This window comes from Naegleria gruberi, assembly GCF_000004985.1.
Source record: "Naegleria gruberi genomic scaffold NAEGRscaffold_37, whole genome shotgun sequence".
NCBI lineage: Eukaryota > Heterolobosea > Eutetramitea > Acrasida > Naegleriidae > Naegleria > Naegleria gruberi.
The window spans coordinates 238,494-253,703 of NW_003163290.1; the positions used below are offsets into that span (position 1 = coordinate 238,494).

Below are 15,210 nucleotides of genomic sequence, written 5' to 3' on the forward strand. Positions count from 1 at the left end.
TCTCCTGATTGATCATTGGAATTTCGGAATTTATAATTACTAAAGATCTTTAATCTTGTTGTTGGTGATGATGATTTAGCAATATGTTGTGCTGATTGAACAATTCTCTTTAACATTTTTTTCAAAGTGCTTTATTAGTTCATTTCCAAAGACAAACCTGGATGCACTCTTGTACCAGCTTGATATTTAATTCTCTTGGCAATGACAACATTAATAACACAACCAATATGCATTAGAATACCAATAAAGAAACAAGTAATACCTGTAATTAATAATTCCCAAGAAATACCTTTACACACAGCACCATCTGTTGCTGTAATATAATTAGCCATATATGTACAACCAGCAACTTCTGCGCCAATTGTTTTAAGTAAGGCATGTGCAAAAGTCAAAACAAAATTGAGTGTTTCTTGTGGGAATGTGGCAATGAAATTTTGAACATTAGTTGTAAGGAGATCAATTTGAGAAAGGATATTTGATGTCAAGGTACCAAATGAACTGACCAAAGTCTTAGCAGATGCAACATCAACAATTAAAGCATCCATATTGGCATTAATAATGTTCAAGGTTTGATTGTAGGAGGCAATTTCTGCCAAGGCTGCCAGTTGAGTATTGTGTTGTAATCTGGTTGCATTCTTGAGTGTTTCACCTTCAACTTTGTCAGAGTTTGAGGCAAGTCCGGAAGGATCAAATGTTTCAAAATTATCATACGTATAGGTAGCTGATATTTTGGCAGTGGTGAATGCATTGAGAGCATTAAGAGCAGCATCAAAATCTGTTGCATTGAAACCGGAAAAACCAGAAAGATTATTCAATGATGAAGTACCATTTGCAAGTTTGGCCCTAGCATCAGTGAGGGTACTTGTATAGTCAACATTGATAGAGCCAATAGAAGATGTGGTCATGGAATTCTTTGCACTTTCGGTAACAGAAGAAATGTTAAAAACTGAAGCTTGGGTGCTGAATGAATCAGTTACAGAAACGAGCATACTGTTAATACCCAAAGCAGAGAATGCATCAGTACCAAATACAACATCAATCAAAGATTGACCATCTTTACAGGTAGACATGGTTGTTAACATTACAGAAACGTTTTGGAATTTGATTCCACCAGTTCCAGTGAGCATACTTGACAAAGCTTGATCACCGATAGATCCAACAGTTTTTGGACCATTTGTGCATACTTCATTGATAAGCATAAATGCTGGAACTTGAATACCTGCCAAAAGAATGAAAATCCAAGCAGTAATAAAGGCCAATGTAGTTGTAATATGTACACACCAAGTCTTTCTGAAAATAATACCAATAAATACAAAAATGTAGATTATTCCACACCAACAGAAGAGGACAATGGAAAGTGAAACTCTAATATTTTCAGCAAGCTTGGAATAAGTCTTAGCGTCATTAACTGTTTGATTGTTTAGGTAGGTGTCAACTGAGGATTGAATTGAAGCAATAGGTTGTTGAATACTTCCCAAAGCGCTACTGAGTGAAGGACCAAATTGGCTTGAAATTGTGTCATTGATAAGACTTTTAACTGAACTAATCTTGGTCTTGATGGTATCTTTTCCAGAATCAATCGATGATTTGGCAGATGTAATTGCTTGCAAGCCAGATGTAATGGAAGGAGAAACAGTTGATTTGATATCAGGAATTTCACTAGAGGCTGGAACTCCACTAAGTTTTGGACTAGCTCTCAAAGTGTCGATACCACTTCTAATATTTACAACTTCCTTGTTGATATTTTCAATGGTGGATGAGTTGAAGGTGCCTAGTTGTGTGATTGTGTTTCCAACAAGAGTTGAAATTGTATCTAGAGGTGCAGTTGCATTCAGAGCCTTATTTAAAAGTGGATCGATCGCATCTGGGAGTCCATTTAATTGAGTGGTAATAATGGCTGGGAGATTACCAACATTTTTCAGGGAACCAGTGACACTGCTAGTAAATGTCAAAGTTTCATCAATCATGACTCTCACGTGTGTTGAACCTTGGGCAGAGAAGATCACACCAATAATTCCCAATAGAATAAAGCAACAATAGAGCACAGCCAAGACAATAGCTGGAGCAATAAGGTGCTTTCTCTTGTAGGCCTCAGATGATGTTGGTACATTTGAACCACAGAACCCACAACATCTACAACAACAGAATATCATTATTGCAATATAACCAATCACACCAAACAGAATGGGGATCACAAGGAAAATTGCTAAGAAAATAGCATACTCTATATATTTAGCTCCATCTAGAACCTCCTCCGAAGACGTTGGGAGGGCTGTCCTCACTGTCTTAACTTGCCCCATAGTAAAGGCAATATTCTGGGCATTTACTGTTGTAAGGATGATAAGGAATACAAATATTATGTACAAGGAAAATCTAGGGACAATTTGAAACGACATTCTCTCTAAATTAGAAGGAGGATTTTTTGTAAAGAAAGGATTGATACGAGAGTATTAAGGTCGTTTTTTTCTGTTAAGAAATATTTTGAAAAACGTCTTTTGTTCTTTGTGTGCCATCACAACTCATCGCTTCAATAACAATTTCTGATGGAGAGAAACAGTTAATGTAAGGAAGAGCGGGAATTTTCGGTTGAAACAAGTTCATTTGTTGGCGGGATTCAAGTGGAATCAACTAATTTGGATTAGTCATCCAAATAAATCCATAATAAGGCAAAAAATAAGGTCCTTAATGTAGAATGCAAGACTTTGACTTGTACTCCACATGCCATGTAGTAGTATTTTGCACTCTATAGAAACTTTTTGTATGCCTCCTTGTGCATGTTGTCAAGCAGTAACCTAACGGCAATGTCTATCAAAATTTGTGTTGAAATCATTTCATTAATGATGGGATGTGAGGGAGAGGAATCTTACTAGAAATTCTCGGATTGTATTAATTGGGGGTTTCTGTTGCTTGTATAGGTAGTGGCAAATAATTAAGAGATACTAAAGGAAATAACCTAATCTCTTCCTTATCCAGATTCGATTTCCAACACTATTTCATGATAGTGAATAATTAAAAAGTTGATGTAATTCCATTCCTGGTGTTATTATTCTGTGCAATCTTTGCATTATTCAAATCCCATATAATATTTACATTAATTAATTATTTGATGAAAATTATTTAATGAAAACATCTCGAAAGCACAAAGCAATCTGGTGGATCTAATCGACGGTAGAATTTTTCAATTCGTGTGATGATTGAAAAATTGTGCCTCTGATAGAATTTAATTCCATCATCATTGTTGACTTGTGTTTGTAGGTAGACGGTGATGAGTTTCTTTTGACACTCCACTAATTCAATAACTTGATTTAATAATTTAGATCCGATTCCTTTTGATCTGTATTTTGCTAATACAGCCAATGAAGCAATGCAAAGGCCGGATGTGTTTGGACAAGCATGAGGATCAGATTTTAGAACACAACCAATGGCTCCGACAGCTTCATCTTTACCAGTCTTCGGATTTTTCACAAAAGCAACAAATGAATACTTGTCTTGCACCATTTGACTATAGATTTTAGCACTAAAATTTACAGGTAATACTATGCCATTAATTTGAGCCATGTCTAGTGTCAAATCATCATTTAGAGGCAGAATAGTTATCTCACCTACAGACATTTTTTTAATGATGAAGAAATTTCTTTCTTCCTTTAAAAAATAGAATATTGTTAGTGCAGCACTGGTATTAATATTTAATTAACTCAGCAGAATATTATTCAATTCATGAAGGACCATACTCGTTCCTAATGAAGTATTTTGAGATTTAAGAATTGGTGATTCCATTGGTAGACTCAAATGAGATGGAGGAGATTCAAGTTGTGATCTTCTACGGGTTGGAGTTGGCTTATTCAAAACACTTAAATCTAATGTTGGTACAACTGCCTTTTGATTGGCGACTGAAGTTGGAGGTATTTTAGGATTTTCTTCTTTTGAAGGTTGTTCCTTGACAGGTTTTTGTTTCTGCTTATTCTTCTGGCTTAACATTTTTTCAATTTCTTGAGCATCCTTGAAATCATTGATAAACCTTTCATGCACATTTTCCATTCGCTTAGTTACTGCATGCTCAGATCCTAGTTTGTTAATTGAAATAGTAAGAGCCTTTTCATGAAACATGGCTGCTTTTGAAATTTCCATCAAGTGTTCCAACTCTACAGCAATGTTATTGTGAGCAACAACAATACTTGAATAGAGAGCATCGTGTGATATTAATGGCGATCGCTCCTTGTTCGAAATGCCTATCGATTCATTTTTCTGGAGGGAGAGTAATATCTCAAGGGCAGTGTTTGCATGAGCTAGGGATTGTTTGTGTTTTCCAAGTTTTGATAAAATTGCTCCAATATTGAGGTAAGAGTCGGCCAATCCCACTCCATTCTCTTCAACAGGAAGATCAATCTCGATAGAGAAGGCTCTCTGAGCAAATTCAAGAGCCTCTTCAAACATATTCTTAATTCTGAAGACAAAACTGATATTGTTCAATGTCATTGATTTCATCTTTCTGATATTATCGAACTCAATTCCAAATTCTAAGTATCGGAGGGATCTCTTTAATATTCCAATACTTTCATCTGGTGTATCCCTATAATTCATTGAAAACGAATTACATAACAAGATGAATTTTTTACAAGCGTCCTCAGTCTTAATATCTGATTTTCCATAAAGATCTACCAATAAATTCAGCCTCTTCTCCCATACATCAAGGCATGAGAGTGGATCTTCCGAATTCTCCAACTCTTTGGCTTTTTCTTCTAAATTTACAGCTTCTTGTAGCTTTAATCGTGTTTCTTTCATTAAGGCTGCATGATTAATTTCATTGAGAGTATCATTGATATTTTGTTTTATACTTTCTTGTAGTTGAAGAAGTGATGTAGAAAGTTCCTCGTTTTTTCCGATATTAATGTTTTGTTTTTTGTTGTTATATGTCTTGTTATCAGACTGTTCGTGATGAGTCTCAATTCGCGGGCTGATGAAATCCTTCTTTCTCTGATATTTTCTTCCAGGAGTCTTCTCCAAGAAAGCCCTAGCTTTAAATATTGGTTTTACAGGAGAAGAAGCAACTATACGATGTCTATTCTCCATATTTTAATATTCCACTCTCCTTTCTATGATTTTTAAAATTGTGTTAAATATTTGTTGCTGTTGGGTTTTTTGAAGAAAAGGCCGTTCAATGACGTTATTTTTTGAGAAAATGGAAAAGGCCAAAATTCTCTTCATCATCCTCAGTTTGAAACATCTGATCAAGTTTAAAATTTCATCGTTATTTATAAGACTTGCAGTTGTAAGAAGTTTGGCGCCATTTCAGTAAACATTGCCAAAAAATCAAAAGAAAAAAATTGAAAACATAATTTTAGTTTTCTCATCATCTTGAATTATCAAACAACATCGGAATAGAGGGTTGGAATGTCGAATCAACATAGGAGACCAACATCTTCTTTTCAATTACATGAGGACTCTTATGAACCGAGCTGGAGTCAACAATTTAGTCACAGTACGAGGACTTTTAGACAAACGGATGATTATTTAAATGATGTATATCCAAAACGACCAAATTCACAAACATACTTGGACAAAATTCGAGAAAAGAAAAGAAACACTGTTCTTTCAGATCCCACTGTTTGGGCAAAAGAAACAAGGGATCTCCTCAAAAAGGATATGAGTATTCCTTTACCAAGGAAAATTAAAAGAAGAAATGTTGGAGGAATACCCACCAATACAATTGGCAGAAGGATTAAGGGCAATTTGTACAAACAAGCCCCAATACTACCAAAGGAAAACCAATTAAATCCAGCCCTTCCTCTTCCACCAATAGCAGAATCAGAGTTGGATAAGGGTTTAATTAATTTAATTAATAGAAAGTTGGTACCATCATTCATTGATTTGTCACCACTTGTAAATAACGACGAGAATTCACCAATAACTGCTTCACAAGCTGTTTTAAATCCCTATCACTATCAATTAGTTAAGAAGAATGTACAAACGGAGGATACTGCAAACTCACATCTTTATAGAATGGAGAGTGGTCCACCAAGCCCGGAAAGAGAAATACCCTACACCACCAGATCAAATCCAACAACAAGGAAAAAGGAACCCTCAATAGTTCCATTCGGAAATCAAAAAATTTACAATCTCAAATCAAAAGATGCCACCGTTTATATGCCTAAAAATTATATTCAACAACCAATTGATTCAGTTCTTGATCCAACTGAGGAACAACGTATCAACTCATTGCTTGAGGCAACAAATGATAGAAAAAAGCAACAATATTTGAGAACCTATATTGACCTTATGGATGAATACAGTTTGCATCATGTTATTATACGTCATGGATCATTACTGGATAATACTCCAGAATATTTGTCATTCTATAGAACTTATCAATATAACTGGAGTAGAATTTATAGCGTTCTTTCCCTATTGGAAAAACTACTTCGAGACTTTACAGTTCCTCTGGCTTACGTAGATGGTAAGAAAGTTGTTTTCTTAGCTGAAAGAACTATAGATCCGAATAATAGACAATTGATTGATTGTTTGGTTAATGCTGAAAATGTAATTCCTTACATAAAACTTCCAGATGTTAAATTCATGGGAAGAAATGGGCAGAATAATGCAGCAACATGTATTCAGAGAATTTGGAAAGGTTATATACAAAGAAAAAGGTTTTCAAGACTCAAGTACGAACATAAAATGGCCACAAGAATTCAATTTTGGTGGTTCCTTAGAGTTAGATTATTCAGGACCAAAGAAAAAATTCAGAAAATTATACACGACGAGGAATTCAAATGGAAATCAAAGATGGATGAATTCAAAAAGAATTGGGATACCATTAAGAAATCAAAGAGGACAATTATTCACATCAATTCTCTTACATATGATGAATCTGTAAGAACAACAACTCCAAAATTCAAATCATCCCAAAATTCTCAACTCTTCAGAATTTTGGATTTATTGGATCCAAATGTAGAAGTAGTATATGTTACATCTGAGCCATTGGATAGTGATGTATTATCATATGTTTGTAAATTATTGGAATTTGGAGGAGTTGAGGAACCAATGAGAAGACTCAAAGTAATTACACCAGAATCTAATGACAAATATCCAGATTCGACAAGTTTATCATCTCTTGTTTATTATTCCCAAAGAACAATGAGGCATTTGCGAACTCTTGTCATGGGTAAGACGGCGTACCTTGTTCCAGGTCAACTCGGAAAAGACGATTTAAGACTTGCTATCAAACTTCAGTTACCAATTTTAGGATCAGATCCTGTTAACTCTACTATTTATGGAACCAAGTCAGGAAGCAAGAGAATTTTTGCTCAAGCAGAAGTGAATATGCCTTTTGGAATTTATGATATTTATGAGGAAGAAGACTTGATCTCTAATTTATCGAGGAAACTAATGGAATATCCACAATATTCTCGTTGGATAATTAAGATAGATAACGAATATGGAGGAAGAGGCCTTGCTTTCTTGGATGTAAACAAACTTTCCTCACTCAAGGAGAAACGAAGAAATGAACCAATGTTTGCTGAGAGGTTAAGGGCCAATCTTGCAGAAGAACTGGGAGAATACATGCCGGAGAGATTGAACATTGTATCGAAACATGTGTATCCCCAATGGCCTGATTTCCTCAAAGCACTTAAAGATTGTGGTGGAGGTGTTATTGAAGCTGTTCCAAACAAGATTATCGGTTCTCCTTCTGTTAATTTGTTCATTGAACCCAATGGAGAAGTTAATATTTTATCTGTACAAGAACAGTTAGTCAATTCTCAATATTGCACCATGTCATGCTCTTTCCCTCATTATTCTGCGCCATATGACGCACTGAGAGAGGCATCCTTCTCAGTTGGAAGAGTATGTCATTCCAAAAAGATATTCGGTTATGTAACGATAGACTTTGTAATATTTGTTGACGAGAAGGATTGTGCTAGAATGTGGGCAGTAGATCTAAAGTTAAGACTCACAGACAATGCACTCTCACATAGAATGTTCGAATTGATTACCAAATCAAGATTTGATAAGGACAGTGGACAATCTCTGAGCTCTGAAGGCTTAGAGAGCGAAATTAACAATAGAAGCTACATATACAGTGGAATGATGAGAAATCCTGCAATAAGCTCTTGGCATCACTCTTCCTTCTTCAGCGATTGCAGAGTGAATGGTTTTTCCTTGGACGGATACGGAAAGTTTGGTGTTATTTTCCAACAAGTTGATTCATTACTGAGAGGGCAACTTGGTGTTTTATGTATTGGAAAGACTGCACGAGAGACATCTACACTATTCTGCAATTTAGTGAACTATCTAATAAGTTTGATACCTAAGGAAGATCGTTTACCAATCGGTTATGATTCCAATCTGAAAATCTTAGAAGAAATTGTTTCAAACCTCGTTCATGGTAGTAATGAATAAACTCATTCCAATCCATTGTACTTTTCCTTAAAATCATTATTCTTGTCCTATTGTTATAAAGAGTCATTTTGATGGATCATTAAGTGGCATCAAATAATTTTAAAAAAATGAACAAAAGGGGCGTCGAATCACCTGGTGTGGATAGACTTCCCTCACCGAGTGTATTCGGCGATAAGGAATACAAGGTTTGTATTTTTGGTGGAATTATATGTAATGATGAAATTAAATAGATAATAAGGGAGATTGGGAGTGGATCCTTCGGAAAGGCTTATCTTTGCGAGAAAAAGGGAAGAAAGTATGTCATGAAGAGAATAAATATGAAGGAATTAAGCGATGAGGAAAAACAAGGAGCTTTGAATGAAGCACAAGTACTACAAAAATTAAAACACGACAATATTATTGCCTATCATGAATACTTTATCAGTTCGGATAAGTTTCTGAATATTGTGATGGACTATGCTGATGGAGGAGATCTCTTTACGAAAATCAAAACTGCTCCAACTTTTTTACCTGAAGAGGTAGGTTTATTCAAATTGTTTCTTCTCAAACTTATTCTTTATTTTAATAGATTATCATTGATTGGTTTTGTCAAATTGCATTAGGTTTGAAACATGTTCATGATTGCAATATTCTTCATAGGTTAGTTGAATACAAACATATTGTTCGGATCTAAACACAATTTTAAAGAGATTTAAAAACACAAAACATTTTCCTGACAAAAACTGGAAGGGTAACAATTGGAGATTTCGGAATTGCTAAAATTTTAAATTCTCAAACAGAGTTTGCTAGTACTGTTATTGGAACACCTTATTATTTGAGCCCTGAACTTTGTGAGGATAAACCATATAATCAAAAAAGTGATGTTTGGGCTTTAGGATGTGTATTATATGAAATAACCACGAGAAAACATGCTTTTAATGGACAAAATTTGCCAGCTTTAGTTTTGAAGATTTTGAAAGGAAACTACCCTCCAATACCTTCGTTTTATAGCATTAATTTATCATCATTAATTTCCAGTATGCTCCAAAAGGATCCAGAGCTAAGACCAAGTATTGGCGAAATTCTTTCTCTTCCATTTATTCAAGAGAAGGTGTTACAAATTATAAGAAAGAAAGATTCACTGAAAGTTCTGCAGCAACCAGAGCCAGTGAAACCAAAACCAATATCTCCAAAGCAACAACAACCTTCCCAACAACCACAGGTTCAGCCACAACAACAAGCTCAGCAACAAATCCAATCCCAACAAAATCCTCAAGGCCAATCAGAAGAAAAATCAAAATGGCTAGAGGATAAACAGAGTGAGTTGAATGCTATGTTCAAACAACTCCATCCTTCCAAACAAAATCCAATCAATACAATCAACAGGCTTCAAATACGAAAACAATTAGAGGAAAAGGATGAAAAAAAGAAGGAGAAAATGAAAGGAAGAAAGGAATATTATGAGCAAATTTTAGAAAAGAGAAAGGGAGGAATTTCAGTTTCTGCCAGTGTCCAAAATCAACCAATGCAACAACCTCAACCAGTTATTCCACCAAGAGTTTCAATGCCTTCTAATCCTCAGAGAAACCTCCCTCAACAACCATCGAGGTCTGTGGACGAGAGAATTCCAAGAGCAGAGGAACGATCTAAATCAGTTTCAAAGAATGTGGAAGAATCTCCAAGAGTTGTCAATATTGCAGGTGAAGATAAGATGGTTTTCAGATTGGATGAAATTAAGAATCAAGCCCATAAGAGACCATCTAAACCTCCACCAAAACCTCAACCTGTTGTTATTTCTCAAAATCAACCTGTCTATCAACAACCTCAACAACCAGTCCTCTCTAAGGAAGATGAAAGAAAGGAAATTAAAAAGAAGCAAGAAAAGGAAAGACAAGAATGGCTTGTTAAAAATGGAGTTCAACCAGATGATAAGAAGAAAAAGTTCTTGGCTGAGAAACAAGATGAAAAGAAGAAGAAAAAGGAAGAAGAACGAAAGAAAATGTTGGATCACAAGAAGAAAATGGATGCAATCAAGGGAAGAAAAAATCAAATCAGAGTCATGTTTGGTTTGGATGAATCAGAAAAGACTCCTGAACCTGTCTCTCCAGTTAAAGAAGAATTTGAACCAACACCAGAAGACATTCAAAAGAAGAGGGAAGAAGAAGAAAAGGAACGGGTGAGAAAAGAAAAAGCTGACATGGAAAGAAAAAACTTTAGAGACTTTATTAAGAATCAAAAAAAGAAAAAGAAGGAAGAACCTTCACCATTTGATGCTGTAATCCCATCAAACGACCAAGACGATGACGAAGGAAGTCTGAATAATAGTGTTAAGCAAGAAACTGTTGTAATTGTTCCAAAGAAACAAGTAACTCCAACTAAAGTATTCTCTCCATTAAATAAGACAGCCAGTAAGGAAGTTATCATTCTGGAACCAAAATCAAAACCTGAAACACCACAAAAAGAAAAACCATCTCCAAAATCCAGTCCTGTTAAGAAAGTTATTGATGATGATTTGGATCTTTTACCAACCAGAGAAGAAAAGGTTGTTGAACAAATTCCTGAACTCTGTCTTACTCCTTCCACTCTTGATCGTGAAGCAGGTTTAACACCAGAACTCAAATTCCATACACCAGTTAAGAAATCAGAGGATACTTCGCAAATGTCTCCAAGTGATTTGGAAATGTTAAGGAAAAAGCAACATGAATTGAGTGTTAGAATTGAGGCTTTAAGAAATTATTGCGAGCAAAAATTTGGAGAAAAATCATTCATACAAATTTATAATTTGTTGAGAGATTTTGAATTCAAAGAGAATGAAGATGAAGACAGCCAAATTCAAGAGGGAATTTTACAAATTTTAGGAAACAACACAAAATTGCTTCCATACGTTCAAAAGATTCACCAATTGATTTTCTGTGAGGACTTGTTCTACGGATAATAAAATGAAGCAAATTAAAACAAAATGTTTTTTATTCGAAACAAAATCGCAATCAAGCTAAAAATCTAATGGTCACTCTTAACTGGCCAGAAGATGTCCATAAAAATTTCCAAATTTAAAAGAGCAAATCTTCATTAGTTGAGGTCCATTGATTTTCATCAAAACATTCTTCTTGTTCTGTTGAGAATAAATCAGTGTGGAATAACTCTGAAGCTTGAGCATCTTCAAATTGTACATCCAATTCACCACCTTCAGTTGTGAAACCAGCATCCATTTCAAAGAAATTATTTTCATCAATTTGTTTGTTCATGAAAATAACTTGATTTGGATAATAGGTTGGTGTATAAATTGGATAAGCATAAGGAACAGAGATTGCATCAACAAATGGAGCAGCATTATGAACAACATATGGATGATAGGTTGGCATGGTTTGAATAACTGGAATGACTGGAGCAGTCATTGTGTTTTGAGGGAAAAGAACACCAGCTTGTTGAAGTGATTGGAAAAAGTCAATTTGCTTTGGTTGAGGTGATTCTGTTGACTTTTCATCTGGAGTCTTCTTTGTCTCTTCATTGTTAATGATTGGAGAACGTAATAATACAACTGAATTACCATTCATATTCATATTTGATGGTGATTCAAGTAATGATGACAAGACATTCTTTGGTTCTTGAACAGCAGCTGTGGAAGTTGAAATAACAGTTGTTGGACTGTTTGTTTGTGTGAAATTAACAATAGTTGGAGTCTTAATAAGTGGAGAGGAAGATGATTCAACAACTTTGGCAGTAACACTTGTTGTTGATTCAGTCTTCAATGGAGTTGGTCTCTTCTTCTTGGTGTATTGCATATCTTTGGTGGCAGAAGATCTCTTTCTCTTTGGTGTTTGAGATTGAGTGTTGGCAGTAGCAGAAGTGCTTGTTGAGGCAGATGGTTCCTTCTTATCCTTTTGCTTCTTGATAGAACGGAAAGCTTGATTAATATCAACACCACCTTCAACAACTTCTTGTCCTTCCTTTTGCATCTTTCTCTTGTAACGAACTCTCTTATTGGAGAACCAATTGTTAATTTGGAGAAGGGACAAAGTTGTTTGATCGACTAATCCCTTCTTTTCATCCTCACTAAAACAGATTATTAGAATATACAACAACAATGAATTGTAAACATACCTTGGATATGGATTTTGAAGATTAGCAAAGAACCAATCATTCAATACTTTGGTAATTTCCTTTGGGTAACCTTTTCTCTTCTTTCCGTGTTTTGACTTTCCATCAGCCTTGTCGCTTTCACAACCAGAATCACTTTCAGAATATTGATGGAGAAGTGATGGGGAATCAAGAATCTTATCTTCTTGAGTTTCAATCAATGATGATTGACTTGTTGCAATAGTAGTAGTTGATTGCATTGTAAATTATTGTATAGTACAGAGTGGGTGAATAGTATAATAATACAGTCAATAATGGAATACAGGGTTTATCTGTTCTTCCTTTCGAATATAAATTCAGAGTGGTATAGCACTACAACAGCAATGACAGCAGTATAAGTGTTATATGGTACTGGGTTTGATTATTAATGGGTATTGATTCAACTCGATACACACAATCAACAAATCGTTCTTATTTGGATTGTTTTTTTTTCTAATGTTGTGTGAAGTGTGTGGGTAGCGTTTGTTAAATTGGTCCACACTTTGCTGTTTGTTGGTGCTTGGCAGTGAATCGTTGTTATCGTTACGAGAAAACCAGCCCATTTGTTGAATGTGTCCCTTCTTCAGTTTTGCTCACTGAACGCAATAAAGCATCACATTTCAATAGAACATGTACCTTTTAAAGTGGGCGAGATACATTTAAAATTATTTCGTTGTAACGACGATACACTTTTAGAATTAGAATCCCTTGTTGATGGATATGCCCAACTTTCGACCAATAGAAAACCTTCTTCCAAAAGGGTACTGGTTTCTTCAAGGCATCACCCAAACAAAACATTTGGAAACCAACTAATGTCTGAGGCAATCAAATTGGTGAAATTCGGCAAGCATTTCCTCTTTGTTAACCTCAGAAACATTCAGCACTGAAGTGCCTTGGCTCGTAGTGCTTCATTCGACCAAAATTGTTTTGGTGCACCTGTGTCCTGTTACTGAACAGTAGATCTGGTTATTGTTGAACGTTCGAAAGATTGATGATTCAACATTTAAATTATTAAACAATTATCGAGCTCAATTCAAGCTGTTTCAGCTTGTTGAATTGAGCTTTTAATTGACTTTTTTCTCTTTCACTAGGTCTCAAATGTTTCATTCTCACTGTTTTCATCTTTTTCCTTGCTAGTTTTCTTCTCTTCTTCAATAATTTAAAACATTCATTCTCAAATTCTTTCAAAAACTTCTTCCTCTCTTGTTTGCTGTTGATAGTGATGGATTGTTTCTTCAGGAAGGCGTTGTATAAATATTCGAATCGGTGTGAAATGCTTCGGTTTTGAGTGATGAAAAATTTCCAATCATAGCGAATCCGATCAAGAATATGTGGAGGGAGAACAGACCCCAAAAACATCGAACTACTGTTGTAAGAAGTTGTCGGAAACTGTAGTTGATTCGAATACGGTATGGAGGTTGTTGAATAATTATTGTTGAATAAACCTTGATTAGTGCTGGTGTTACCCACAGTTGAAGTATTGGTATAGAGAACAAAATTTCTCAAGAAGGGAGGCATCAACTTGTAGTCGATATCTGTTAAAATCCAATAATAGGGTGACAGTTTTGGATCTAATAAAAAGAAGGATGGGGGAACAAACTTGGAAATGACCTTGATTTGCTGTCTATACATCTCTGATTTAATTTGACACTTCTCTATTGTATCAAGCAAGTCTCTCATTAAAATGTCTTTTGCAAGACCAAATTTGTTTTTAAAAACAATTGGGAAAACTCTTTTCTGGAATGTTGACTCATTCCCAATGCCACTAACTACAGTAGATGAAGTCATCATCATGGTTTGATTGCCTTGTGTTAGTTTGTTGAGGTAACGAGTATAGTTTTGATGTAAAAAGTCAATCTTTCTTCCAATCCCATTCAAAAATTCAACACTGTATTGTCCTTTGATTGGTCTTGGTTGAGAAGATGACAATGATGGGTTACCTTCTCCATCATTGTAGGAACCAAATAGTTTCTTTATATTAATGAAAGGAACAGGAACTTGGAGTGTAAAATACTTTGATGATTGACTTGCTAGAGAGCCTGTTCTAGAGCTGAATAGCTTGTTCATGATTGGTTTCAAAAGCCAATCAACACCCTTTCCAGCCAAGTACAACAATGTGCTGATGAAGAAGAGTAACTTGAGAAGGCTTTGAATCTTGTCCACACTCATCATGATGGACTTGTTGTTATTGTTAGAGATCATCTGTTATCAAGGATCTTATTGTTGTTGCAACAGTGATAATGATACTTCTTGTTCCCGAGTCTTCCTTGTTTTCTTCTCAATATATATTTGATGCTACTTGGATGAAAGCAAGAACAGTATCAAAACATTTTCTTTGGGCAAAAATAGCCTTGTTATTGAAGAGTAGTTTTGGCGCCAAAAAATACGTGACGAGTGTGGCTTACCAACACACACAAAGAGGCTTGTTGCAAAAAGTAGTAGTAGAAGCCTTGTTGTTATTTGATGAGGAATGTCCTTGATGATGCAATGATGATGAAGGTGTTCCTTTGTTCACGTCTTGTTCAAGCCTTGTTGTTGCAATGCACGAAAGATGACAATTCTATTGTTGTTGTTAATGATGACAACAGTTTATATTGTTGTTATTGTGATGATAATGATGAATGTCCAGACTGATGAAGTAATGATGACAAAGTTGTTGTTAATAGTACTACATTCATTGAAATGTTGCACAACTGTGTGAGGGAGTCTTGGTTACAA

At 35.2% G+C, this 15,210-nt stretch overlaps 7 protein-coding genes across 7 annotated transcripts; 2 read left to right on the plus strand and 5 right to left on the minus strand.

Moving 5' to 3' along the window:
• Nucleotides 1-122: 122 nt before the first annotated feature.
• NAEGRDRAFT_80491 (uncharacterized protein) lies at nt 123-2,396 on the minus strand (the record flags this gene model as incomplete). Its single annotated transcript, XM_002674926.1, has 1 exon — nt 123-2,396. The coding sequence occupies one exon, from the start codon at nt 2,394-2,396 to the stop codon at nt 135-137; it is 2,262 nt and encodes a 753-aa protein (XP_002674972.1). The 3' UTR covers nt 123-134.
• Nucleotides 2,397-3,117: 721 nt separating this feature from the next.
• NAEGRDRAFT_69954 (acetyltransferase) lies at nt 3,118-3,612 on the minus strand (the record flags this gene model as incomplete). Its single annotated transcript, XM_002674927.1, has 1 exon — nt 3,118-3,612. The coding sequence occupies one exon, from the start codon at nt 3,610-3,612 to the stop codon at nt 3,118-3,120; it is 495 nt and encodes a 164-aa protein (XP_002674973.1).
• A 78-nt stretch (nt 3,613-3,690) lies between these two features.
• Nucleotides 3,691-5,070, minus strand: NAEGRDRAFT_69955 (uncharacterized protein; the record flags this gene model as incomplete). Its single annotated transcript, XM_002674928.1, has 1 exon — nt 3,691-5,070. One exon carries the CDS (start codon nt 5,068-5,070, stop codon nt 3,691-3,693), a length of 1,380 nt encoding a protein of 459 aa, XP_002674974.1.
• A 321-nt stretch (nt 5,071-5,391) lies between these two features.
• NAEGRDRAFT_69956 (uncharacterized protein) lies at nt 5,392-8,397 on the plus strand (the record flags this gene model as incomplete). The annotated part of the gene is made up of 1 exon (XM_002674838.1): nt 5,392-8,397. One exon carries the CDS (start codon nt 5,392-5,394, stop codon nt 8,395-8,397), a length of 3,006 nt encoding a protein of 1,001 aa, XP_002674884.1.
• Nucleotides 8,398-8,504: 107 nt separating this feature from the next.
• On the plus strand, nt 8,505-11,311 carry NAEGRDRAFT_69957 (uncharacterized protein; the record flags this gene model as incomplete). Its single annotated transcript, XM_002674839.1, has 4 exons — nt 8,505-8,582; nt 8,628-8,915; nt 8,966-9,036; nt 9,085-11,311. 4 exons carry the CDS (start codon nt 8,505-8,507, stop codon nt 11,309-11,311), a joined length of 2,664 nt encoding a protein of 887 aa, XP_002674885.1.
• A 21-nt stretch (nt 11,312-11,332) lies between these two features.
• NAEGRDRAFT_80492 (homeobox domain-containing protein) lies at nt 11,333-12,934 on the minus strand. Its single transcript, XM_002674929.1, has 2 exons — nt 12,478-12,934; nt 11,333-12,429 (listed from the first exon to the last, which is right to left on the minus strand). Exons 1-2 carry the CDS (start codon nt 12,711-12,713, stop codon nt 11,427-11,429), a joined length of 1,239 nt encoding a protein of 412 aa, XP_002674975.1. The 5' UTR covers nt 12,714-12,934; the 3' UTR covers nt 11,333-11,426.
• A 569-nt stretch (nt 12,935-13,503) lies between these two features.
• On the minus strand, nt 13,504-14,694 carry NAEGRDRAFT_69959 (uncharacterized protein; the record flags this gene model as incomplete). Its single annotated transcript, XM_002674930.1, has 1 exon — nt 13,504-14,694. The coding sequence occupies one exon, from the start codon at nt 14,692-14,694 to the stop codon at nt 13,504-13,506; it is 1,191 nt and encodes a 396-aa protein (XP_002674976.1).
• Between the last annotated feature and the right edge of the window lie 516 nt (nt 14,695-15,210).

What these genes read in the sequence shown, in the direction of transcription:
- NAEGRDRAFT_80492 (XM_002674929.1), bottom strand. Translation starts at nt 12,713, where the DNA reads ATGCAATCAACTACTACTATTGCAACAAGTCAATCATCATTGATTGAA. An exon ending in CTTCAAAATCCATATCCAAG is followed by an intron (nt 12,430 to 12,477) that starts GTATGTTTACAA and finishes AATCTGTTTTAG; the next exon opens with TGAGGATGAAAAGAAGGGAT.